This window comes from Microcaecilia unicolor, chromosome 2 (genome assembly GCF_901765095.1).
Source record: "Microcaecilia unicolor chromosome 2, aMicUni1.1, whole genome shotgun sequence".
NCBI lineage: Eukaryota > Metazoa > Chordata > Amphibia > Gymnophiona > Siphonopidae > Microcaecilia > Microcaecilia unicolor.
The window spans coordinates 630,932,186-630,957,100 of record NC_044032.1 but is presented as its reverse complement, the minus strand read 5'-3'; the positions used below and the strand labels follow the sequence as shown (position 1 = coordinate 630,957,100).

The 24,915-nt window shown below is 46.6% G+C and overlaps 1 protein-coding gene across 1 annotated transcript in view; it reads right to left on the bottom strand.

Moving 5' to 3' along the window:
- Nucleotides 1–8,192: 8,192 nt before the first annotated feature.
- SETD7 (SET domain containing 7, histone lysine methyltransferase) overlaps nucleotides 8,193–24,915 on the bottom strand; it is a 75,500-nt gene continuing 58,777 nt past the window's right edge. The window contains 5 exon segments of the mRNA XM_030191720.1: nucleotides 8,193–9,404; nucleotides 9,406–9,424; nucleotides 14,842–14,999; nucleotides 16,190–16,307; nucleotides 21,719–21,800. Coding sequence (XP_030047580.1) covers nucleotides 9,243–9,404; nucleotides 9,406–9,424; nucleotides 14,842–14,999; nucleotides 16,190–16,307; nucleotides 21,719–21,800 — 539 coding nt within the window. The 3' untranslated portion in view covers nucleotides 8,193–9,242.

Here is a 24,915-nt window from a genome sequence, read left to right as displayed (position 1 = left end):
AGAATTTAATATATGGTGGATGAGCTACCAGGGCCTGGACATCACTGACCCTGTGAGCTAAAGTGACCGTCACCAGAAACATGACTTTCTAGGTCAAAAACTTCAGATGGCAGGTATCGAGAGGCTCCAAAGAAGCTTTCATCAGCTGGGTGAGAACAATGTTGAGATCCCATGACACAACAGGAGGTTTGGTAGGGGGCTTTGTCAACAACCAACCTCAACAACTAAAGGCTGTACAGAGATGGACTCGCCTCCTCCACGATGATGATAAGTACCAATTGCACGGAGATGGACCCTTACAGAGTTGGTTTTTACACCAGACTCAGAAAGGTGCAGGAGGTACTCAAGCAGTTTTTGTGTAGGGCAAGAAAAGGTATTTAAGGCCTTGCCCTCATAACAGATAGCAAACCTTCTCCATTTAAGAGTAACATCTCTTCGCTGGTGCATATGTTCTGGACATATGTCTTAATAAAACCTTTCTGGGTGCGGCTGCTGAATTACCTGTTGATCTTGGGTAGACGTCTGCTGCCTTGAGTGGATGCTCAAGTGTTCTCAAATTTTGTTTCTTTGGGCCTTAGATTGGTTCCTAATCTTTTACACAAAGCCTTTTTTTGGCAAGAAAGTGTATATTGATGTGCTGGAGGCTGGAAGCTGCCCCTTCATTGACTGCTTGGAGGAATGAACTCTTTCATCTGCCATCATATTTCTATGTCTCTAATGAAAATGGAGAGATTGGATGTTGGACGGAGGTCTCCTAGGGCGTGGAAAACCTTTCAACAAATTTAGGATCGTTTGCCACATCATGCTCATAGCTATCTGTTGAACTTAACTTGAAGTACTTGATTTTTTTGGGGTGAGGGGAGGTGTCCAGTGTTTGTGCTTGTCATGACTGTGGGTTCAGATTGCCGTGAAGAACCAACACGAGCAGTTTGACCTGTTTGGTTCATATTATTTAGTTGGGGAAGGAGTAAAAATTGAAAACCACCATGTTGTATTGCTTCTTAGCGTGTTTTGTTGATTGCGTGGTTGTAATAAAGATCAATTAAAAAAAAAAAGAGTAATATCTTAGTTGAATCTTTCCTGGAAGCCAGCAAGATACGGAAGACATCCCCAGCCAAGCCGAGGGACCCAAATTCTAAGCTCTCAACATACAAGCCATGAGAGCCAGAGATTGGAGGTTGGGATGTAGAAGGGACCCTGCATTCTGTGTAATGAGGGTTGGAGTTCAATCTCCAGGGATCTTCAGAGGACAACTCCCGAAGAAGAGGGAGCGATCAGAATCATGGTGCCCTGATCTTGCCCGAGTTTCAGCAGTCTTCTCTATGATAGGAATGGAAGGATATGAATACAAAAAGACCCTGTCCTGAATGCAGGAGAAAGGCATCTGACGCTAGTCTGAAGTGACCCGAGCCTGGAGCAGAACTGAGAGACCTTGTTGTTGAGATAAGTGGCCAAAAGATCCACAGCGGGGGTGCCCCACTCTCGGAAGATCTTCCGGGCTACGCCCTTGTTGAGACCATTCGTGATCAGTTTGTCTGCCAGGCGGTTGTTCTTGCCGGGCAGGTAAACAGCACGAAGGCCCATGCCGTGAAGCAGAGCCCACTGCCACATGTCCACTGCTTCCTGACACAAGGGGTAGGAGGAACCCATACCCCCCTACTTGTTGACATAGAACATCGCAACCTGTTCAGTCTGGTTCTGGAGTCGATCTCTGAAAGCCTTTAGAGAATTCCAAATGGCCCAAAGCTCGAGGAGATTGATGTGGAACTGAACCTCCTAAGCAGACCACTGACCTTGATTGTGAAGCCCATCCACATGAGCTCCCCAACTCAGGTTGGATGCATCCGTTGTCAATACCACCTAAGGCGGTGGACTTTGGAATGGAAGTCCTAGAGTCAAATTGGACCGGATTGTCCACCAGAGAAGGACATAAGCCAACTGTGGTGGAATGCGAATGACACCCATTAAGTCCCCTGTTGCCTGAGACCACTGGGAAGCTAAATTCCATTGGCTCCTCTCAAATGGAGCTATGCCATGGGCGTGACATGCACTGTGGAGGCCATGTGGCCCATCAATCTCAACATCTGCCAAGCTGAAACCTGCTGGCTGCTGCAGACCTGCAAGGCAAGCATTACCAAGGTATCCACTCTCGTTAAAGGAAGACAGGCCCGAGCCTGTATCATATCTAGCAGGACTCCTATGTACTCCAATTGGCTGAAGATGGGACTTAGGATAATTTCTGACAACCCCAGCAGATCTAGTACCTGAATAATCATCCAGATTGACTCCATGGCTCTCTTCTGAAATGTGCTCTTGACCAGTCAATCATAGATATGCTGCAACTATTGCTAGACACTTGGTGAAAACTCGGGGTAGATGCCAGGCCAAACGGTAGAACGCAATACTTGTAGCAGTGTTTCCCTACTCAAAATCTGAGATACCGCCTGTGACTTGGAAGTATCAAAATGTGGGTATAGGCGTCCTTTAAGTCCAGAGAGCACTGCTAATCATTTTCCTAAATTAGAGGGAGCAGGGTGCTCAGGGAAATCATCCTCAACTTTTCCTTTACTAAAAATTTGTTCAAGGCCCTTATGTCTAGGAAGGGGGCGGAATCTTCCCGTTTTCTTGATCACAAGAAAGTACCTGGAATAGAATGTCTTCCCCTTGTGGTGCGGCTTCGACCGCTCAGGCCTGCAGAGTATACCCATGACAGACTATTTGAAGAACCCACTGATCAGAGATTACAAGGGGCCATCTGTGTTGGAAAAAAGTGAGCCTCCCTCCGACAGTAAGCCTTCTGGGATGGATACTCTTTGAGCAGCTATGCTCTGCTGGAGCCAGTGAAAAGCCTGTGCCTGCTTTGACTGGGGAGCCAGCTGGGGATGGGGCTGGCTGTGCCCCTGTATTGGGTGGGAAGGCACCAGTGCATGTGTGGTGGGACAGTGCTAGAAAGTTCTACACTATAAGCTAGTCAGCATCTGCTCCAGGTTCCTTCGAGATTCCATCACCCACATGTGAAAATAGAAAGGCCTGCATGTCTTCAGAGAAAGCCTCTTTCACAGAAAACTTTCTTTCAGGTAGCAGAGAGTATTTGTAACAAATATTTACAAAGTGAAAATGATTTCTCTTAGTAAACAAATCCGTAGCTGAAAAAAAACCCTTGGCAATAGGGGCTATATAAATTTGAATGGTATTAATATAGAAAAAAATATTTTCCAGAGAAGAGAAAGTGGTAAAACTAGAGGACATGAACTGATGTTGCGGAGTAATAGGCTCAGAAGTAATATCAGAAAATTCTTTTTCACGGACAGGATGGTTGATGCTTGGAATGCCCTCCCGCGGGAGGTGGAGGAAATAAAAACTGTGGTGGAATTCAAAAAGGCGTGGGATGAACACAGAGGATCTCTAATCAGGAATGATATTTAAAAAAAAACAAAATTAAAGGGTTGCATATGTGTTTGTATGTCAAGTGGTGCTTAGATGGCAAATCTGGCTTCATCAGCTAAGGCCAGTGCTGGGCTGGCTTGTACGGTCTGAGTCCTGCATATAGCGATCCTGTTTAGGATGGGCTGCAGCACAGGCGCTGACTCCATGGGTGCTCGAGCACCCCCAATATTTCACCGACCGGAAGTTCCCTTCTAGCCCAGAATTTTAAAAGTCCCTCCCTCCGAGTTCCAGGGCCCCCCCCACCCCTCCGTCCAGCCAAATTTTAAAAGCCATCTTCTTACCTCGTCGGGGTGTTACGGCGGCAGCTGCACGCAGTGAAAAGCGTGCAGGCTCACGCTTCAGCCTTCCCTCGTCTGTCTCTCAGCTCTGCTCCCGCCCTTGCGGAAACAGGAAATGAGGGCGGGACCAGAGCTGAGAGACAGACGAGGGAAGGCTGAAGCACGAGCCTGCACGCTTTTCACTGTGTGCAGCTGCCGCCGTAACACCCCGATGAGGTAAGAAGTTAAAATTTGGAGGGATGGAGGGCTGGGGGGGTCCTGGAACTCAGAGGGGGGGGGGGGGGGGGGGGGGGGAATGCACCACCTGTAAAAAAAAAAAATTCAGCACCCCCCAATCATTTAAAAAAGTCGGCTCCTATGGGCTGGATAGTGCTTCAATGGAAACTCCAGTAATTTGGAACGCAAGGACACTGCAGGGCAGACTTTTACGGTCTTTGTCCCGCAAATGACTGAGTTGGATAGGCTGGAGTGGGCTTTGATGGCAACTCCAGTAGTTGGAACATAAGGATAGAGCAGAGCTGACCTCTATGGTCTATGTCCCAAAAACACACACACACACACAAAAAAAAAACTATAATCGTGTATATAATACACAACCATTGTTGATTTAAATCTGTTGGGCAGAATAGATGGACCATTCAGGTCTTTAACTGCTGTCACTTACTATGTTAATATATTCAATGAATAAGCCCGAAAAAGGCTATTGTGATAAGTCCCAATATGCATGAAATGTGCCAATTTCAAAAATCTGGCAAGGTCTAAAAAAGCTTAAACAATATAGTATCAACTTCTCTTGTACGTTAAAAGAACATATGGAGCTGTCTTTCAGATAAGTTATGATTCTTTTAACGTACAAGAGAAGTCGCTTCTCTATTGTTTACACTTGTTAGGACCTTGCCAGATTTTTGGAATTGGGCCATTTTATGTATTTTTGGATAGCAGTTAAGAGTGCTGTTATTTCTAACTAGTAAAAAAAAGGCCCGTTTCTGGAGCCAATGAAACGGGCGCTAGCAAGGCTTTCCTGTGGCCCCCCCCCCCCCCCCCCCCACTGAACGCACCTTGGTTGTTAGTGACTGCATTGCGCCGCCGTGGCCGCCGTCGATGTGTGACTGTGGCCCCCCCACCCAACGCACCTTCGTCGTCAGTGGGTGGCCCGTTGCGGCGCCCTGGCCGTCGTCGATGTGAGTGAATAGCTCCGCCTCCGCCCTCAACGTCATAACGTTTGACGCGAGGGCGGGGCCCCGAGGCTGTGATTTTCTTGGCTTCAGAGCTTCGAACTTACGAACCTTGGCTTCAGTGACGTCATCAGACAATAGAACGTTGAGAGTGAGTTTTATATATATATAGAAGATGTTTTCACTTCATTCACATGGACACCATATAATTGTGGTTTACTTGAGGATGTATTTGAATGACCGCCTTTTTCAGGTTTATTCACTGAAGTTTATATAGCCCCTGTTACCAAGGGTTTGTTCAGCCATAGCTTTATTTACCGACAGAAACCACTTTCACTTATACTTACTTATTTATTTGTTACACACATGCTCTGCTACCTGATGGTCTCTTTCATGTATAGAATTCCATCAGTTGTGCATTGCACGGTGCATTTAGGTATGACCTGGTGCAAGTGAACACGCCTAACTTCTGGAAAACAAAACAGGTTTATGTTAGAATTCCTATAACATCTTAGGTGGCCCTAAGTGCTATTACAGAACTTGTGCACATCATGCCCCGCTGGGGTGTCCAATTTGAGGAGCCAAATTTATAGTATCACCTCCTTTATTTGTCCATCATCTCATTTCGATGAAAATATTGCATACAAACTTCTATTATCTAAACTAGCATGCTCATACTTGTGAAAAAAAGGTTTCCACCGCCCTCGTGGTTGGATGGCTTGAGCCAAGGAGGTTTAATGACGGGAGCCGGCATGACATCAAAAAGCTGAAGCCGGTTTCCACCCAGTAGTCTTATGGAGGTTTTAATTCTCCTCAGTGCTGCCGCCACCATCTTGGTAGACACAAAACAATGTAACTGATATGGTGACAAGCTCTGCCCCCTGGCGTCAGCCCAGTTAATGGACCAGATGGGCTCATGCCATCTCCTGCCATTAAACCTCCTTGGTTTGAGCTATTGTCATGGCTTGGAGAGTGTTTACTGAAAGAAAACTGAAATTTATTGCATAAAACCAAGCAGTGCTGAAATAAGATCTCTCAAGGCAAGGCACCACTTACTGACTGAAGTAAAATAGAGAAGAGAAGCTTCTTTAAAGCCACAAGGAGGTTTTCCAAATAGTATTGCACCTTTCCAGTTCAGAAAACTTTTACACCTGACTATGATCGTAACTGTATTCAGTCACTTGAGGGGCAAACTCTCCACTGTGAGTCACCCATTTCTAAATCATAAGCTATCCCAGTGGTACAGTGCTCCTTTCACGTTGCTGAGGACTAAATGTGCCCCATGTACATTTTATTCTGAATAAAGGAACTCTAAATGACCATCCTGCTGTGAAGTGTTAAATCTATTTAGTCAACACCCCCAAATCCAGAACAAGTTTGTTTTTATCCTAAGGACAGCCTTTTGCATTGTGAAAACATGGTTATTTACAGATTTCAACAGCAGTAAAGTGAACTGCTGTATTATTTTTAATTTCTTCTGAGAAATTTTTAAATTCTGTTAGTTTTTTTTTTTTTCCTTTATGGTTGTACTATTTTTAGATGTGTTTCATTTATGTTTATGATTGTTTGTGTGTGTTGTTCTGTGCCACCCAGAGTCACGATTTTTCTTTGAAGAAATTAGGCAACTAATAAAATTAAATAAATAAACGGATGAAGGGCTGTATTGTATAACTAGAATTATTTTGGCTACAGCATAATTTTATAACCGTGTGCAGAGGGAACTGAAATGTTCTGTGTGGACTGTGCTGAATTTTATAACCGTGTGCACAGGGAACTGAAATGTTCAGTGCGGACTCTGCTGAATTTTGAAAGTCAGCACACACGTATACTTCTGCTTTAAGAATTTATGCCTGGAAAACTCCATGCTTGCATTTACATCTACTCTTAGCATGCCCAAAGTATGACAGTGGATGTATGCATAATGAGGGTCATTTTATCAACCATGTATGCCTGGATTGGCCACTCTCGGAGACAGGATGCTGGGCTTGATGGACCCTTGGTCTTTTCCCGGTATGGCGGAGCTTATGTACTTATCAATGAAAAAGGCATGGTGCAAGCCAGCATGTACCTGTACAGAAGGCTTACCTAGGGACAGATTCTGGGCCCTTGGACCGTCTCTGCTCACTGTGAGTAAAAGTACACAAATGCTTTCAGAAGCACATACTTCTACCTGCACAGCGAGCAGACAAAAGTTCACTTCCATGGCTAAAACCCTTCTGGGGGGGGGGGGGTGTAATTCTAGAACTGGACCTCTGACTGGTGCATATTCTTTAAGGAAAGCAGGCACCTATATCCTTTGATAGAATACTAATGTAAGGGGGTAGATACACACCTGTGCAATTAGGCACCAGCACTCATGCATGCACCTATTTTCCAGGGATATCTGTGTCACTTACTCTATTTTATGTAACTTTGTGCTTCACCCACCTGCAAACTATGTGCTGTGTAAGATATCAAAGTAGTTAAGAGAACCGAGCTTAGGCACACAAGCAAGTTAGTATTATAAACATTTCCCCCCTGAAACTGGTACATAAATGTTAGTGCCTGTTTTCTAAATTTACACCCATCATGACAGTCAAACCAAAGCATAGTCGGTGGCTCGTTTGGACTTCACAATTTGTGCACAGAGTTTGTGTGTCTCCCTTTCTTTCTTTTAGCTAATGTGCTGCACCCTCTCCTTTCAAAATCCCACAAGCCCCTATTTTGCTGTAGCTTTTGGGGTTGATTGTGCTCTTTCTTCTGCAAAAGACAGAGGCATGAAATAAATGATAAAACAAAGTTAAGTTTGTTTTGCAACATGAGTTAAGAAGTGATGAGTCCAATAGCTCCAGCTATTCAGCCAGTTCCATGACTCGGAAAAGCTGCAGAACAAAGGTCCCCCTGCTGCACACGCAATGCCAGCTAAGCCAAACCGTGGAAAACAGCACAAATATGAAGTTTCCCAGGCAGGGGCGTAGCCAGACAACAGATTTTGGGTGGGCCTAGGCAAGAATTGGGTGGGTACCAAGTGTTCTCCCTCCCCCCCCCCCCCCAAAAAGAAAATCTCAGCTGGTGGGAAAACGCTTCTTTCCACCTTGACAGCAGGCATGCACTGAAAACTGAGCATGCGCAGGTGCCGGTGTTGTGGAGAGTAGCGTTTTCGTTACCATCAGGGGGAACTCTTCAGCTGGCGGAGCTTGGGATTCCCACCAGTTACCACTAAACATGTGCTACTGTTGGGTGGGCCTGAGCCATAAATGGGTGGGCCCTGGCCCACCCAAGCCCACCTGTGGCTACGCCACTGTTCCCAGGTGGATGTTGTTTGTGATTTAGCAAATTGTGAATCAAATTTAATGAAGGCCCCTCCAAAAATCAGCCTTTAGTAAATACATATATATTTTTTTAGAATAATGTTTAGTTTGCTTGTTGAATGTTTTCCAAAAAGGTTTGTACTCTGTTCCTGCACTGCAGCTATACATTTCTTCTCATGTTATTGTACTATTTTCTCAGCGAGGCAAATAACCTTCAAAACAAACACACAACAGAGTACATAAAGATTCAAATCACATTTACGTTCTTTCCCCTCTGATCTCACCTGCGTGATGGGTAGTTCAATTACAAAGGTATTCCTCCCCCCCCCCCCCCCATCTTCTTTGGACGGGTACAAAGACATCTCAAAGCTGGTGCGATCAGTGGCACCAGTGGCAAAGGCCTCAGATGACGCTATTATCAACCCATGCACTAGATCCTGAAAAACAGATTAATGCTGCATGGAGAGCTCTTAATGCACGCTTTCCAGCAGCAAAAGTGTCTCTTGGAAAAAGGAGCACGATTCGGCTTCTTGCAAGAAGTCAAGTCTGCTCTCTTTAAACAGTTAAGTGGCAATAGTAGAAGAGAAAAAGTTCTGTTACTGCCGCAGGGGAAAGTATCAAAATACACCAACCCACTGTTCCAGTTTACAAAGGCTTTTATGCAAATTGTAAGAAGATGTCTCAGCAACCTGTAAACCACATGTATAACCATGTTCTTTGATTTTTTAATTATCTGGTATCTGAAAAAGACTTGACAACTGGACCTACAAAAGGAAGCATACACCAGGTACCAGTAAATAGCCTCTTCTGTAAGCTTTGTCACGAGGGCTAGTTAATTGTAAACTGGCTAAGAACAGGGCACTCAAACCTAGTTAGTAGTAGATCAGAAACTCATGTTTAACAACAAATGAAGGGTTGTGACATGATAGCATAAAACAGTCCCTGGGTGTCCAGTTTTCAGTATAAATGCAGTGCATAGATCCATGTAGCCATGGCAGCTCCCTGAACTGAGAAATTGTTGCTGTGTGTGTTGGTGTGTGGGTTGGTTTCCTTTACTTTTGCTGAGATGCCTGGAAGGCCTTCAGATCTAACTGGTACCATTCAGGTGCTTCAAGTCCACTCTTCCCTTGTGGGTTGAGATCATAGCCGTAGGCCACTGTCAGTTCATCATCCCGCTCCACCGCCCTGATGGTCCGGATACATTTGATCGACCCCAAAACGTGGATGAACAAACCTAAAAACACCAAAAACAAGTTTTTTGTTTGTTTTTTTCTTTTTTAAATTATTTTATTTATTCATTTTATATTACATTTATGTCCAATACATAAATGGGAAAGAAAAGAGAAAATATCAATAAAAACAAACATTAAGGAAAATATCATCTTTGTTAGTCCACATTATTGTCCACAATTGGGGGATCCAAGACCAGGAAAACAATCTCAAAGAAAATAAGAAAAACACAAAATGGTTAATCGGTAATTGCAGCCGGTACAGTGGTAACTTAAAGTTGCTGCAGAGGGTTCTTCATCTGTTCTTTTAACTCCACAAACTCTTATAATTTCCTGGGTTCAACAAATAAGTAATCAGGAAATAAAACACTTACAAGGGAATCGCTCTAGGAAGGTCCCACCTAGGGCAATGATTCTTGGCTACCACAAACAAGTTTTAGGTCTTTAGGAATAGGCAGTCCACATTTATTCACCGACCTGGGAAACTGGGTTCGATTCCCACAGCTGATAAGTCAGCAGTGGGTTGACATCCTAGGGAATCAGGTTCAATTCCCTCTGCGGTTCCGCGTGACCCTGGACAACTCACTCGGGGGGCGTCTTTTACTAAGGCGCGCTCACGTTTTTAGCGCGCGCTAAACGTTAGAGACACCCATAGGAATGCATCGGCATCTCTAACGTTTAGCGTACCCACAATTTTAGCAAAACGCGAGCGTGCCTTCATAAAAGACCCTCTCAGCCCTCCACTGTCCCAGGTATGATATAATACTAGAGTGTGAGCCCATTAAGGACAGTACCTGTACCTGAAAAAGAAAATTGTAAACCACTTAGGTCTAGGCTAGGCAATATATAAATACTGTAAATAAATAAATAAACATTTAGGGCTCCTTTGTGTGGAGTAGCCTAATGGTTTGTGCAGCAGGCTTTGATCCTGGCGACCTGGGTTTGACTTCCACTGCAGCTCCTTGTGACCTTGGGCAAGTCGCTTAAACCTCCACTGCCCCATCTAGGGACAGAGAAAGTACCTGCATATAATGTGTACCGTGCTGTGTACATCTAGTAGCGTTATAGAAATGATTAGTAGTTGTAGTTCCCTTCGCTGGCTAATTTTAATGGTGTTCTGCATAGATTTAGTTTAGCGATATACTGCCATTTGCTCCAAATAAAAACGACAAGCTTTACTTACAATAAAAACAGAGAAAGAAAAAGAAATATAGTAAACATAGTAGATGACGGCAGAAAACGACCTGCACGGTCCATCCAGTCTGCCCAAGAAGATAAATTCATATGTGCTACTTTTTTATTTGTGCTGTCCTCTTCAGTGCACAGACCGTGTAAGTCTGGCCAGCCCTATCCCCGCCTCCCAACCACCAACCCCGCCTCCCAACCACCAGCTCTGGCACAGACCCTATAAGTCTGCCCAGCACTATCCCCGCCTCCCACCACCGGCTCTGGCACAGACCCTATAAGTCTGCCCAGCACTATCCCCGCCGCCCAACCACCAGCCCCAGCACAGACCGTATAAGTCTGCCCAGCACTAGTCCCGCCTCCCACCACCAGCTCTGGCACATACCGTATAAGTCTGCCCAGCACTATCCCTGCCTCCCACCACCGGCTCTGGCACAGACCCTATAAATCTGCCCAGCACTATCCCCGCCGCCCAACCACCAGCCCCAGCACAGACCGTATAAGTCTGCCCAGCACTAGTCCTGCCTCCCACCACCAGCTCTGGCACAGATCGTATAAGTCTGCCCAGCACTATCCCCTGCCTCCCACCACCGGCTCTGGCACAGACCGTATAAGTCTGGCCAGCCCTATCCCCGCCTCCCAACCACCAACCCCGCCTCCCAACCACCAGCTCTGGCACAGACCCTATAAGTCTGCCCAGCACTATCCCCGCCTCCCAACTACCAGTCCTGCCTCCCACCACCAGCTCTGGCACAGACCGTATAAGTCTGCCCAGCACTATTCCTGCCTCCCACCACCGGCTCTGGCACAGACCGTATAAGTCTGCCCAGCACTATCCCCGCCGCCCAACCACCAGCCCCGGCACAGACCGTATAAATCTGCCCAGCACTAGTCCCGCTAGTAAAGAAGAAAACATTTTAAAAAGAAAGAAAAAGAGAATTGCTAACCTGGGTAAACAAGGGACTTATCAAGAGCCTATTTCTCACTAGCCGGAGAAATCAGTGACTTTTATAAAGCTGCAGTGAAATCTGGACGTAATGTCTTGTAATGCAGAACTTTCCCACACACTAAGCCTAGATTTACTGTAGTTGTTTTTTTTTTTTTTTGGGGGGGGGGGCGGGTAGGTCGCGCACATCCCCAAATCTGATGGCAATTTGCTGTTTACAACCTGGGAGAAGTGTGACAGAGGGAAGGCTTTTGGGTCAGCTGGCAGCAACGGTTACACGCTGCCAGCGACTCTTTGAAGACAGTCACTTTTTAAGGTGGGTGGGGGGAGAAGATCCATACCTGGGACCTTCCAGAGCAATGCTGAACAACAGGAGAATTGTTGGAAATGAGGATGGGAGGGAAAGGTGATACGGGGGGGGGGGGGGGGGAAGTGTTGGATGTAGGGTACGGTGGGGTGAGGAAAGGGAGGGAGAGATGCTGCACAGGAGAAAGAGGGATGAGAGGGAGAAATGTTGGGCATGGTGGTGGCATGGAGGGGAGGGACAGATGCTGCAAGGGGAGGGGGGAGAAAAGGCGACAGCAAAGGCTAGAAGGATGCTTGGGTGCATAGGGAGAGGAAGGGCCAGAAGGAAAAAGGAGGTGATGAGGTATAAGACTCTGGTGAGACCTAATTTAGAGTACTGTGTACATTTCTGGAGACCACACCTTCAAAAAGATATAAATAGGATAGAGTCAGTCCAGAGGGCAGGTACTAAAATGGTCAGTAGTCTTCATCATAAAGCATATGGGGACAGACAAAGATCTCAATATGTATACTTTGGAAGAAAGGCGGGAGAGGGGATAACAAATGCACAGGAGCCAAGTCTGGAACAAGGGTGCATAGAATGAAGGTGGAAGGTGTATAATTATGGTACAGCCAGAGACCCCCCCACTGGAATGGTGGCGGGCCCAGTCATAGAGCTCAGGCCATTACAGACCTTGGCTGAGTCAGAAATCTGATGGCTGACATAACTGGGAGCTTACTGGAAAAGTATGGCCTAGTTTGTAGCCCGGATTGAGGCCTAAATAAGCTAAATTAGGAAAAGTTAGGTCAATAGATATGGAAACAAAATGGAGGATTTCAGCACAAAATGGAAGCCGCGTCTGTTGCAAAGTGGAATTTTCTGTAATGTAAGTTAGAAAAACAAGTTGAGAAATGAGACTTTCCTGTGAGCAGGATTGTGGTCAGCCATGGTGTGAGAAAGGAAAGGTGTAGCTGGATGCAGGGTCTTGCTTAAGATTTGTGGTCAAGCGAGCTAAAGACAAAACCATGTTAGCAAGATAGAAGCTACTCATTAGCATGAGCCAATCAGTGACAACCATGACAATAGCATAGATCCAATCAGGAATATCTACTGTCATATTATCCATATCCTGAGGGCACCTATAAAAATCAGGGTATTTCCTGGTTTAAGTTAGAGAGAAAAGGGTTGCCACTCTCTCTCTCCAAGGGAAACCAATGTGTCCAGCAGAATTGACAAATTACCTAATTGCTTTCCATTGTAAAACCTCTAATTGGTAAAAGAAATTATAAAAGATTAGGAACTAATTAACACCTGTTTGCAGCTGGATTATTATATTCCTATAACTAATTGATTGTACGTGCCTGTTGTCAATCACTGATTTGACTTGTACCTTGGCAAATAAACTCCTCATTCCAAATGATGATCTGTGGGCGTCACTTAATGATGAAAGGCTGTAAGTATAAATGCTTTTGCTGTATCAGGCTATCTTTCTCTGCATTGTATAACTTGTAATCTAAATCCAGTTTGTCATAAGGCTGGTATCTTTTCCTTAGACCTAACGTCTCTCTTAGTGGCAATTCCTTTTAGAACTTCACAACTCCTTGATTACCCCAGTACTAGTGCTATTTAGAGATGGAGTCAGATTTAAGGTCACTTCAGCCTTCTTGGGGGTCTCTGAACCCCTAAATTTACAACAAAGGGGACAGACTCAGAAGTTACCTAAGGAAATACTTCTTCACGGAAAGGGTGGTGAATTCATGGAATGGCCTTCCGATAGAAGCGGTGGAGATGAAACCATTCTCTGAATTCAAGAGAGCTTGAGAAAAATACATAGGATCTCTAAGAGAGTGATGGATGGGGAAGAGAGATGCTAGATGGGAAGAGAGACACAGAGAGATGCTGGATGGGGAATAGAGACGCTTGATGGGGAAGAGAACCACAGAGAGAAACTAGACAGGGGAGAGAGATGCTGGATGGGGAAGTATACAAACTTCCTTCCGCAAAGTATTGAAGACCCATCTTTTTGAAAAAACATACGGAAAGAGCCAAAACACATAAAGTCCATACTCACTGTTCACTAATGCATCACACATCCAATTCTACAATCCTCTCCCCGTAATCTCACACTACTCATACCTCCACTCAGAGAAATATGTATACCGTATGTCTTCATGCCTTAATATTGCCCTTTAAACCTCCCATTGTCCCCTTCCAATGTTTCAATGTCTGTGTTCCATTGTTATATTCCTTAACGTTACTTGACTGTCTCGCTTAAATCTACACAATGTAATCGATAACCAAGTTGTAACAAATTGTATTTCCATCATTTATATCATATTGTAAGCCACACTGAACCCGCAAAAAGGTGGGAAAATGTGGGATACAAATGCAATAAATAAATAAATAAGAGAAAGAGAGAGAGACACTGGATGGGGGAAAGGGAGATAGAGAGATGGGGGAAAGAGATGTTGGGTCAGGAAGTCTAGTGGATGTGTACTAAAATCTCCCTCTCAGAAATTGAACCCTCTTGGCAGCCCTGCCTGTTCATCTCTTTATTCTTCCTTATATTTGAATTTTAAAAGTACTGCCTGAGAATCCAGAAAATCTGAACTGACCCAATCCCCGAGCAGTCCAGATTTCTGGACTTGTACTATAGATTGCTCTATCGGGGAAAGAGTGCAACCTGTTTCCAGATAGGGCAAATGAAAACCACAAATTTTTATGTTTTTTTTTTCTGCTTACTTTCAGGTTTTAATGATATGAGACGTATAAAATTTCCAAAGTCATTACAAACAGCTCATCTCTGTTTCATCGTAAAGTGCTTCTTTGCAAGAGCTCAGTCATTTCCTTTGTTTTTGTATTAGGTTTTATTGAAAATACTCAAAAGTACAAGCAACTGGTCAATAAACATCTACAATGATGAACAAGCCCCCCACTCCCCGTCCCTATCCCCGCCCAATAGCTCGGTCATTTCCGAGTGAACACAAACACAGCCTTGTACTTACAGGTCATAGATGCAGTTGGGAGTGAAGGAGTGGTTGGCCTTGTGTCCCAGAGAGGCACAATACTTGGCTGTGTGGCTGTACGGCTCAGGCACGTCTAGAACTGTTTCTTCATCAAGAGAGATGGTGTTTCCATTGAGAGCCCAGTCCCGACCGTCCACCTGAAACAGAAAACGAGAGTCAGCAGGAAGTGCAGCAGCAATAGCTTTCCCTATAAAGTCTGAGTTTCACTAAAACCCACTGAATATAATGACTCCTGGTGGGGCTCTGTGCAATGCAGAATTTGCTCAGAATTCCCCAGCCACGTAGGATTTACCTTTGTCGCGCAGAATTTGAAAAACATTTTTTTAAAATCACACGGTAGTACCATGGGAACAGGAATGGGAATAAAAGGAAGTCAGCCCTCCCCAGACCTACCTTAATGTGCCCTGGTGGTTCAGTGGCCTCTTTGGGGGCAGGAAAGAACCCCACTCTTTCCTGCTCACTGCTGCTGCTTCTTCAAAATGGCCGCCGAGACATCAAGCCTATTTTTTTGTGGATGGTATCTGTGTACAGGGAAGTGGGCTGTAAAAAAGGTGGATGAAGTGTGGGTGTAGGGAGGGGGGCTGTAAAAAATATGGATGGTATCTGTGTACAGGGAGGGGGGGGATATAAAAAAGGTGGGTGACATGATCTGCTGGAAGGAAATCACTAACCCTCCCCTTTTACAAATCCATGCTAGCAGCTGCCGTGCAGTAATGCCAACACAGCCCACTTTGAATGGGCTGTGTTGGCATTACTGCACCTGCAGCTGCTACCTCAGCTTTGTAAAAGGTGGGGGGGTGGTGGTAAGTAAGAAAAACTTGAAGGCTCTTTGTTTTCTCTAGTATAAATTAATGAAAATACTGAGCATGTGAAATGGGGGCAAGAAAAAGGGGATGACATATAGGGAGAGGCTGAGACATAGTGCGAATGACCTGGAGGAATGGAGTGAGGATGCGTCATATTGAAAAGGTATGGGGATACTGTAGAGGGGTGAGCAAGCGCATACGGGTCAGAAAGGGAGTGCACATGCTTAGCACCTGCGCACACAAAATTTTTGCTGGCTTTCTTTATTGTGAACGTTAAGCTATACCGCACTTATCAAATCCAGGCTGTAAACTTACACACTGGTCACGACCCATGTTTGGGAAGCTCTGCGTTAAATGATACTGCCTATTGAAATACCACATGTACCACATCACACTGTGTGAATCTTTACAGAGACAAAAATCTGTTTTATCATGGTGAGCCAGACCCTCTAAGATGATACTTTCTAGATAAGGTGGTCAGAAATCGGGTGGGGCACTTACCGACTTCTGGATGCACTCACCTCCTGATGCGTAATGCGGACACCATTGTAAAACGACATCACAGTATTAGGACCAGCTGCTACTTTAGCATACAATCCTTCCCCAGCACTGGAAATAAGAGATTCAGCAACATAGACCCTGAAAGAAATGACAGGCAAGGAAGGAATTAGAGTCTCCCTTCTGCATCAAACATGCAATCTCTACAAACCTTCCAAGCCATGACAAAGACACCATCTACTCAGTACCGTTCACTACCCTGTGTATGTGACCATCTTGAACATAAAATATTTATGGTTTTACTCCTAAATTCTTTTTCCAGATTTGCCTTTCCAATTCTTCTCTTTCCTATTGTCTTCCTCTTTTCCTTCTCTGTATGTCTGGCACTGATCTTTATGGGCTTTTTTCATTTTTATATTCTCTAGGTTTATATCTGCCCCAGTGTCGTAGCTAAGGGTGGGCCCAAGCCCACCCACTTAGGGTTCAGGCCCACCCAGTAGTAGCACACCTATGATGTGGCTGGCAGGGATTCCCAAGCCCCACCAACAGAAAACTCCCAACAATTGTCCCTCCTGCATACCATGTAAATAGCAGATCTTTGCCTGCAGTGAGCAGTGACTGATACATACTGCCTGCTTCGGCCCCACAGCCTTCCCTCTGATGTATTCCCACCTATGCGGAAACAGGAAGTTGCATCAGTGGGAAGGTTGTGGGGGGCAACATGAGCAGTGTGTATTAGTTGCTGCTCACTGACAGTGAAAATCTGCTATTTAAAAAGTATGCGGGGGGGGGGGGGGGCGGGATGTTTGAGAGACCATATGGCATGCAGGTGAGAGAAGGAGAGACCAAATCACCTGTGGGATGGAGGCAGGATTCCTCTGCCCACCCATTTTGGTCCCAGGCCCACCCAAAATTAGGTGCCTGGCTACGCCCCTGAATTCTGCCCATTTGTTTTTGTTTAATATATGTTTTATTGATGACAAACTTCTACAATAAATCCGTACAATCAAAATAAATTACAACAGTGGTTTACCATGTGTCTTGGTACTATAGTCTTAACAGATTCTATATATCATCATTATATTTTTCTTTCCCCCCCCCCCCTCATGATCCACCCCCCCCCCCATTCCACCCTTTCCCCCCCCCTCACCAGGTTGCTGTATGTTATTACTGTATTTAACCATTAAGTACTCTACTTCGCGCTTGGGGTGTTAAAGTGTCCAAGAATGGTAACCAACATTGGAGGTATTTCTCGCCCTTTGGAGTGGCTAAGTCCTGTACTGCCCTGCGTTCTAGGGCACTCAACGATTTCATGTATGCCCTCCATACTTGGGTAGTGGGTTTTTCCTCCTGGAGCCAGAGCTTGAGAATCGTTTTTTTCCCCATCAGTACAGCTCGGCGTTGGAAATAGCGGAGTCCTGCTTTAGATGATCCATGAATTGTGAAGATATTAAACAAAAGTCCCGGGTGTTTGATCCATTGAACCTTCCACATCATAGAGACCTGTCTGCAGACCATGGCCCAGAATCCCAATATTGGGGGACAGTGCCAGAACATATGGCCCAGGTGCGCCCCACCCCCTGTGCATTTCGGACAATCATCTGTTGGTCTTAAGGTAGCCCTGTATGCTCTATGGGGGGAGATAAATAGTCTCATCACAAATTTATACTGGGTTTCTCGTAATTCCGCACTCCCACACTCTTTATAGCATGTCTGCAGGCATGTCTGTACTGCATCTGCACCAATTGCCAACCCTAATTCCCCTGCCCACGCCTGTGCCAGCTCCCGGTATGGTGCTAATGGCATAGCGGTTCGAATCTGCGCATGATAGTATTTTAAGGGCACTGCCCGTTTTGCTTCCAGATCTAAAATTTCCACCAACTTTACCCGCACTTCATAGTGGAGTGCTGCCCTGGGAAGAGATTGTATATAGTGCTGTATTTGTGCATAGGCTAAGAAATCTTTGATCTCCAACCCCTGGCGCCTCTGCAAAACCTCTCTAGGTTGTAGTGTTCCATCTCTCTTAATAATCTGGAATAAGAAGAAAATCCCCACCTCTCCCCATTGTGTAAAGGTACGCGATGACCTACCCACCGGGAAGTCTGCATTTCCTCTGATTGGCAGAAATGGGGAGACCTCTGCATCCAGACCACACAGTCTGCAGATCCACTGCCACGCTCTCTTTAATGGTATAAACAAGAATTTGATATGTTTTGGCGTTTTTTGTTTTTAACCTCATTCTCTTTTCCCTCACCTTCTATTCCTTAGTCTCCTCCTTTTCACCTCTCATCTATCTACTGACTTTTCCCATTTCTCTCTCCAGCACTCCCACTGGCCCCTCTGTCTTTCTACTTCCCTAATCTCCTATCCACAGTTTTACAGGCATCTTTTATCCTGCTGCTACTACTGTACCTACCAGCACCTTTGCACCAGCCATACAACCAGTTGCTCTAGCACAGAGAATACTGGTGTGACATCTGAGGCAAGTGGCTCCATCTGCTGAAACATGGTCCTTGACCTGGTGCTTGGAATAAAAGGATTTTCAAGCAACATCATCTTTTTTAATAGTAATATAGTAAATGACAGCAGATAAAGACCTGTACGGTCCATCCAGTCTGCCCAACAAGATAAACTCATTTACATGGTATGTGATACTTTATATGTATACCCGAGTTTGATTTCTCCTTGTATTTCTCAGGGCACAGACCGCAGAAGTCTGCCCACCACTGTTCTTGTACTAAGTTCTGAAGCTAACATCGAAGCCCTTTAAAATTTACACTCCAGCCCATCCCTATCTATTCAGTCATGGAGGTGGGAAGCAGGACTGGTGGTTGGGAGGCGGGGATAGTGCTGGGTAGACTTGTACGGTCTGTGCCAGAGCCGGTGGTTGGGAGGCAGGGCTGGTGGTTGGGAGGCGAGGATAGTGCTGGGCAAGGTTGCCAGCTGGGAAAAATTTTCCCAGCCCAAAACCAGCCGTAAACCCGCCCAAAAACCGCCCGCAGCCAACCCCCGCCCCCGCGTCACCGAACCCCGCCCCCCACATCACTAACCCCGCCCCCGCGTCACTAACCCCGCCCCCGACGTCACCCTTGACGTCAACCCCGCCCCTGAAAGGCTTCTATTGGACCAAATTGGACCAATAGAAGCCCCGGCAGCGGGAAAACCGGCCAATCGGTGGCTGCGAAAACCCACCCAATCCCGCACCGCGGCCGCTCGAAAACCCGCCCAAATCCCCGCAACCCACGCGATTCGAAAATTCCCCGCAGCCGTTTCCGAAAAGCCGCCCAATTCTGCGGCTTAACCGCAACCCTGCCGACTCTGGTGCTGGGCAGACTTATACAATCTGTGCCAGAGCCGTTGGTTGGGAGGCGGGGCTGGTGGTTGGGAGGCGGGGATAGTGCTGGGCAGACTTATACGGTCTGTGTCCTGAAAAGCACAGGTACAAATCAAAGTAGGGTATACACAAAAAGTAGCAAATATGAGTTATCTTGTTGGGCAGACTGGATGGATCGTGCAGGTCTTTTTCTGCCGTCATCTACTATGTTACCGGCGTCGCCACCCAATCTCTGCTAAGATTCCACGGAACCATTCCTTCTAAGCCGGATTCCCCATGCATGTTTGAATTCCATTACCGTTTTCATCTCCACCACCTCCTGCGGAAGGGTATTCCACAGTGGAGGCGTGGCCTAGTGGTTAGGGTGGTGGACTTTGGTCCTGAGGAACTGAGTTCGATTCCCACTTCAGGCACAGGCAGCTCCTTGTGACTCTGGGCAAGTCACTTAACCCTCCATTGCCTCATGTAAGCCGCATTGAGCCTGCCATGAGTGGGAAAGCGCGGGGTACAAATGTAACAAAAATAAAATAAAAATATCCACCACCCTCTCCGTGAAAAAATACTTCCTGACATTAGACCTGAGTCTGCACCCCTTCAACCTCAATTCATGTCCTCTAGTTCTACTGCCTTCCTATCTCCGCGCTCCACTAAGCTCTATTTTTACTTTTGTAAATCCCAGACCGGGCGGCACGGGTCAGCGTCACTCACTTGTGAGAATTAATAAGCCAGCTTGTCCTCAGAGAATATTTTTTTCACTCAATATATGATTAAGCTCTGGAACTCATTGCTGGAGCAAGTGGTAAAGGCAGATAATGTAGATCGCTTTAAAAAAAGGTTTGAATAAATTCCTGGGGAAAAATCCATAAACCATTATTAAGTTAGACCCAGGGAAAGCCACTGCTTATCCCTGAGGTTAAGTAGAATGGGGTCTTGCTATTTTCTGGGATTCTGTCAGGAAGGACCACCGAGAGGGGGGGACAAAATTCCCCGGGCCCGGGCCCGCCCTCCGTCGCTCCCTGGCATTGAATTTAAGCGCCTCACCTTCGAAAGCGCAGCAAGCAGCAGCAGACCACTCCTTCCTTCCATGTCCCGCCCTCGCCTGACGTAACTTCCGCGAGGGCGGGACACAGAAGGAAGGAGTGGTCTGCCGCTGTTTGCTGCGCTTTCAAAGGTGAGGCGCTTAAGGTCAGTGCAGAGGGCCCGGGGGTGGAGAGAGCGCCCGGTGACCTTGGGTGGGGGGGGGGGGGGGGGCGGGGGCGGCCTTGTCCCGGGCCTGGCCCAGTCTCTCGGCGGCCCTGCTGTCAGGTACTTGTGACCTGACAGCAGGGCTGTCAGGTACTTCTTCCTCTTTAACATCAGCAAAATTCGCTCCTTCCTCTCTGAGCACACCACCCGAACTCTCATCCACGCTCTCATTACCTCTCGCCTTGACTACTGCAACCTACTCCTCACTGGCCTCCCACTTAACCACCTATCCCCCCTTCAATCCGTTCAGAACTCTGCTGCACGTTTTATATTCCGCCAGAACCGATATACTCATATCACCCCTCTCCTTAGGTCACTTCACTGGCTTCCGATCAGATACCGCATTCAGTTCAAGCTTCTCCTTCTTACCTACAAATGCACTCAGTATGCAGCCCCTCATTACCTCTCTACCCTCATCTCCCCTTACGTTCCCGCCCGAAACCTCCGCTCACAGGACAAATCCCTCCTCTCAGTACCCTTCTCCACCACCGCCAAACTCCAGGCTCCGCCCATTCTGCCTCGCCTCACCCTATGCTTGGAACAGCCTTCCCGAGCCCTTACACCAAGCCCCCTCCCTGCCCATCTTCAAATCCTTACTCAAAGCCCACCTCTTCAATGTTGCTTTCAGCACCTAACCTCTATACCTTTCAGGAAATCTAGACTGCCCCAATTTTGATGACCCCTACTTGACTGACTGTACATTTGTCCTTTAGATTGTAAGCTCTTTGAGCAGGGACTGTCCTTCTATGTTGAATTGTACAGTGCTGCGTAACCCTAGTAGCGCTTTAGAAATGTTAAATAGTAGTAGTAGTAGTAGACCTGGACAGGCCACTGTTGGAAACAGAATACTGGGCTAGACTGACCCTTGGTCTGACCCAGGACAGCAACTTTTATGTTATGTTCCAATTTCCCGGGATCTGGCAAGCTACAGATCATGCTGGCAAAAGCCACTAAAGACAGGAAATCCACCCACCTTTCCATCTCATACGGATCAGGAAGAAGTGCATTTGTAGAAATGCAAGATGAAGTAGATTTATCAAAGATGTAAATGGTGCCTAGAAGAAAAAACAAAACACAGCAAATTAAAAAAAACTGGACCATACTCCCATTTCTTTCTCATTTATTAAGGGTACTGCAAAAGTGGAGGGCGGCTGGTGATTTACTGAACACGCATATACTGGCTGTATGAAAATTGCACTCCCTCAATACAGCTAGAGGTTTGTGTGCTGTCCCATAATAATATTTTCCAATCAGCATCCCTCCAAACTTGATCAGATGTGCCACAGAGAAAAAAAAAAAAAAGTTACCACTGTCTGAGGCTCAGGTCCAAACCAGCTCACAGCCTCTGCTCTCCGCACTGTGCAGTGAAAAGAGACACCCAGCAGTGGCTCAGAAATGCACATTCGTATACTCAGACCAAAAGCACACAGAAGAAAAATCCTCCATGGAAAGCAATGCACATAGCAAACAACAGCAGAGGAGACCAAAAAAGGTCCTCACATCAAAGGTGTCCAAGGAAACTTTATTACAATCTTCTTAAACACTCGACACAGCTCGTGTTTTGGCCTGGACAGCCTGCATCAGAAGTCTACAAGATATTCTCATAAACAGTGTCTGCCCTCAAAAAAACTCTTACATGGACTTGAAAAACCAGCATCCTCAGAAGGGGGATAACCAGACCTCGGGGTGAGAGGGGGCCAGAGCCCCAGGTGGGGAGCACATTTTGATCTGCTGCCCCAACGCCGCCCTGCCGCTCCCACCGCAAATACCTTGGCTGGTGGGGGTCCCCAACCGCTGTCCGCTGAAGCCTTCGTCCAGCGCCAGTCTCTGTTGCCGCCGCATTGCCTGCCCTGCTCTCTCTTCCCCTCACGTCCTGCACACTCCTTTTAGTGAAATTGAGCCTGCTCAGTTTCACTAAAAGAAGCCTGCTAGATGTGAGGGGAAGAGAGAGCAGGGTAGGCAATCCGGTGCTGGACAAAGGCTTCAACTAGCGGGGGTTAGGGACCCCCGCCATCAAAACCAGGGGCCCAGAGGAGATTTGGGGGGACCCAGGCCCCTGTGGCCCCATGTAGCTATGACACTGGTCCTCAGGCGCAAAAACCTGAAGGAATGCTCTTCACAAAGTCGATAATCAATAAAGCAAACACCATCCAGGCCGAAACACAAGCCGTGTTGAGTCTTTAAGAAGATTGTAATAAAGTTTCCTTGGACACCCTTGATGTAAGCTCCTTTTTTGGTCTTCTTTGTTGTTGTTTGCTGAATTCGTATACTCACACGTGCTTCTCTCCTTCCTAGACACAGAATGAGCCCCGGAAAATGAGAATTAATAGGTGGCATGTGGGGCACAGACAGCAGGGCCCTACATGCCCTCCTGACCCTCTGAGTCCTTCCAGCTTCCGGCGGGGCTTTCAGTTCTTCCCTAATTCTTTTTATCATCTGAGCCCTCACCCCTTCTATGAAGGCTGGTGTGTGCACCGCACAATTGTTCTCAAAGTGTAGATAAGTCTGGAGCTTGAAAAAGGTTATAAAACACTGCCAAACATGAATACTTTGGGCATTTAGAGGCAGTGTTTGGGCAGGATCAAAATATAATACACACAGATTGTATTGTATTTTCAAGTCTACGCGTGCTATTTTCCTCACACTAAATTTACATACATATAAAGCAGGAGCAGAAGGCTGTGTGTACAACAGGAAATGAAAAGTATTCACAGACTTAGTGCTCGATAAATGTTCACCTGCCATCTTTGCCCCAGGTGAACAGTCTGAAGACTGCCCTCTTATGTTGCTCACAAGAAATTGAAATTAAAATTTAACTCAAGATTAGCAAGAGATGTCAACAGGGTTTTTTCTTTTTTTTAAGAGGTTTTTCTGCTCTATGAACACGTAATTAACAAACAGCTTTGCTTTGTTTTCCTGTAATTCTGCTAAAACATTTTGCCAAGGGATTGAGAAACAGAAAAGGGCCGGCTGGTCTTCCCGATCTAAATTTGCCCTTAAGATTCCTTCTGCTTCTTCGGGCCCTCAGTCAAACTGAAGGTGAATTACGCTGGGCTATGGCACCAGAGGGGCAATTCTATAAATGGACATTTCTTTTTAGACCACCCTGATGCTGCAGCAAGAGCCAATAACATCCGGGCACTCAGGTTCCAATACAGAATACTATCGTAACCCACCGTCAGTGTACCTACAGATTCACACCCGCACTACTACTACTTAGCATTTCTATAGCGCTGCCAGGGTTACGCAGCGCTGTACAAGTTTAAACACGGGGAGGGACAGTCCCTGCTCAAGAGAGCTTACAATCTAACGGTAACAGACTACGTAGTCAGTGTAGGTAACAGGAATGGGGAAGGTGGTTAGGCGCCAAAAGCAAGGGAGAAGAGATGGGCCTTGAGTAAGGACTTGAAGATGGGCAGGGAGGGCGCCAGCCACAGATGTGGCCCAGCTGCAGTCAAGTAAATAAGGTAGGGGCGCGTGTGGCAACCCCGCCAATGCCCCTCCCATGTTCCCAGCATTTCAATACCCCCTTATATGACTACACGCTAATCTGCAACTACCACCGACCCAACACGGGCGCTGGCAACAGTTCCAGCCCCAGCATGTGCCATTTACTGCGCTAGGGAAAATAGCAGGCTACATTCTAGCATGGCGCTAAATTGGCAGTAATTGGGCATTGCCGTGGTGCTACCCGGTTACCGGTGGGTTAACGTAGGAGCCCTTACCGCTACCTCAATGGGTGGCGCAGTGGCATAGTTATGTGGGGCCACCCCCCCAATTTCCTCTGGGCCCCTGGTTTTACTGGCGGGGGTTGCTGAAGCCTTGTCCAGCACCGGTCTCCGGCGCCACTGTATTGCCTGCCCTGCTCTGACTTCTCCTCATGTCTGGCACACTCATTTTAATGAAACTGAGCATGCTCATTTTCACTAAAAGGAGCGTGCAGGACGTTAAGAGGAAGACAGAGCAGGGTAGGCAACGTGGCGGTTCCGGAGACCGGAGCTGGACAAGGCTTCAGCTGGCGGGGGTTGGGGACCCCCGCCAGCCAAGGTATTTGCTGTGGCAGTGGGTGGGGAGCGGCAGAGCGGTGGGGGGAGAGGGTGGCGAGGCGGTGACAGACCAAAATGTGCCCCCCACCTCGGGATCTGCCCCCCCCCCCACCGCCAGGTCTGG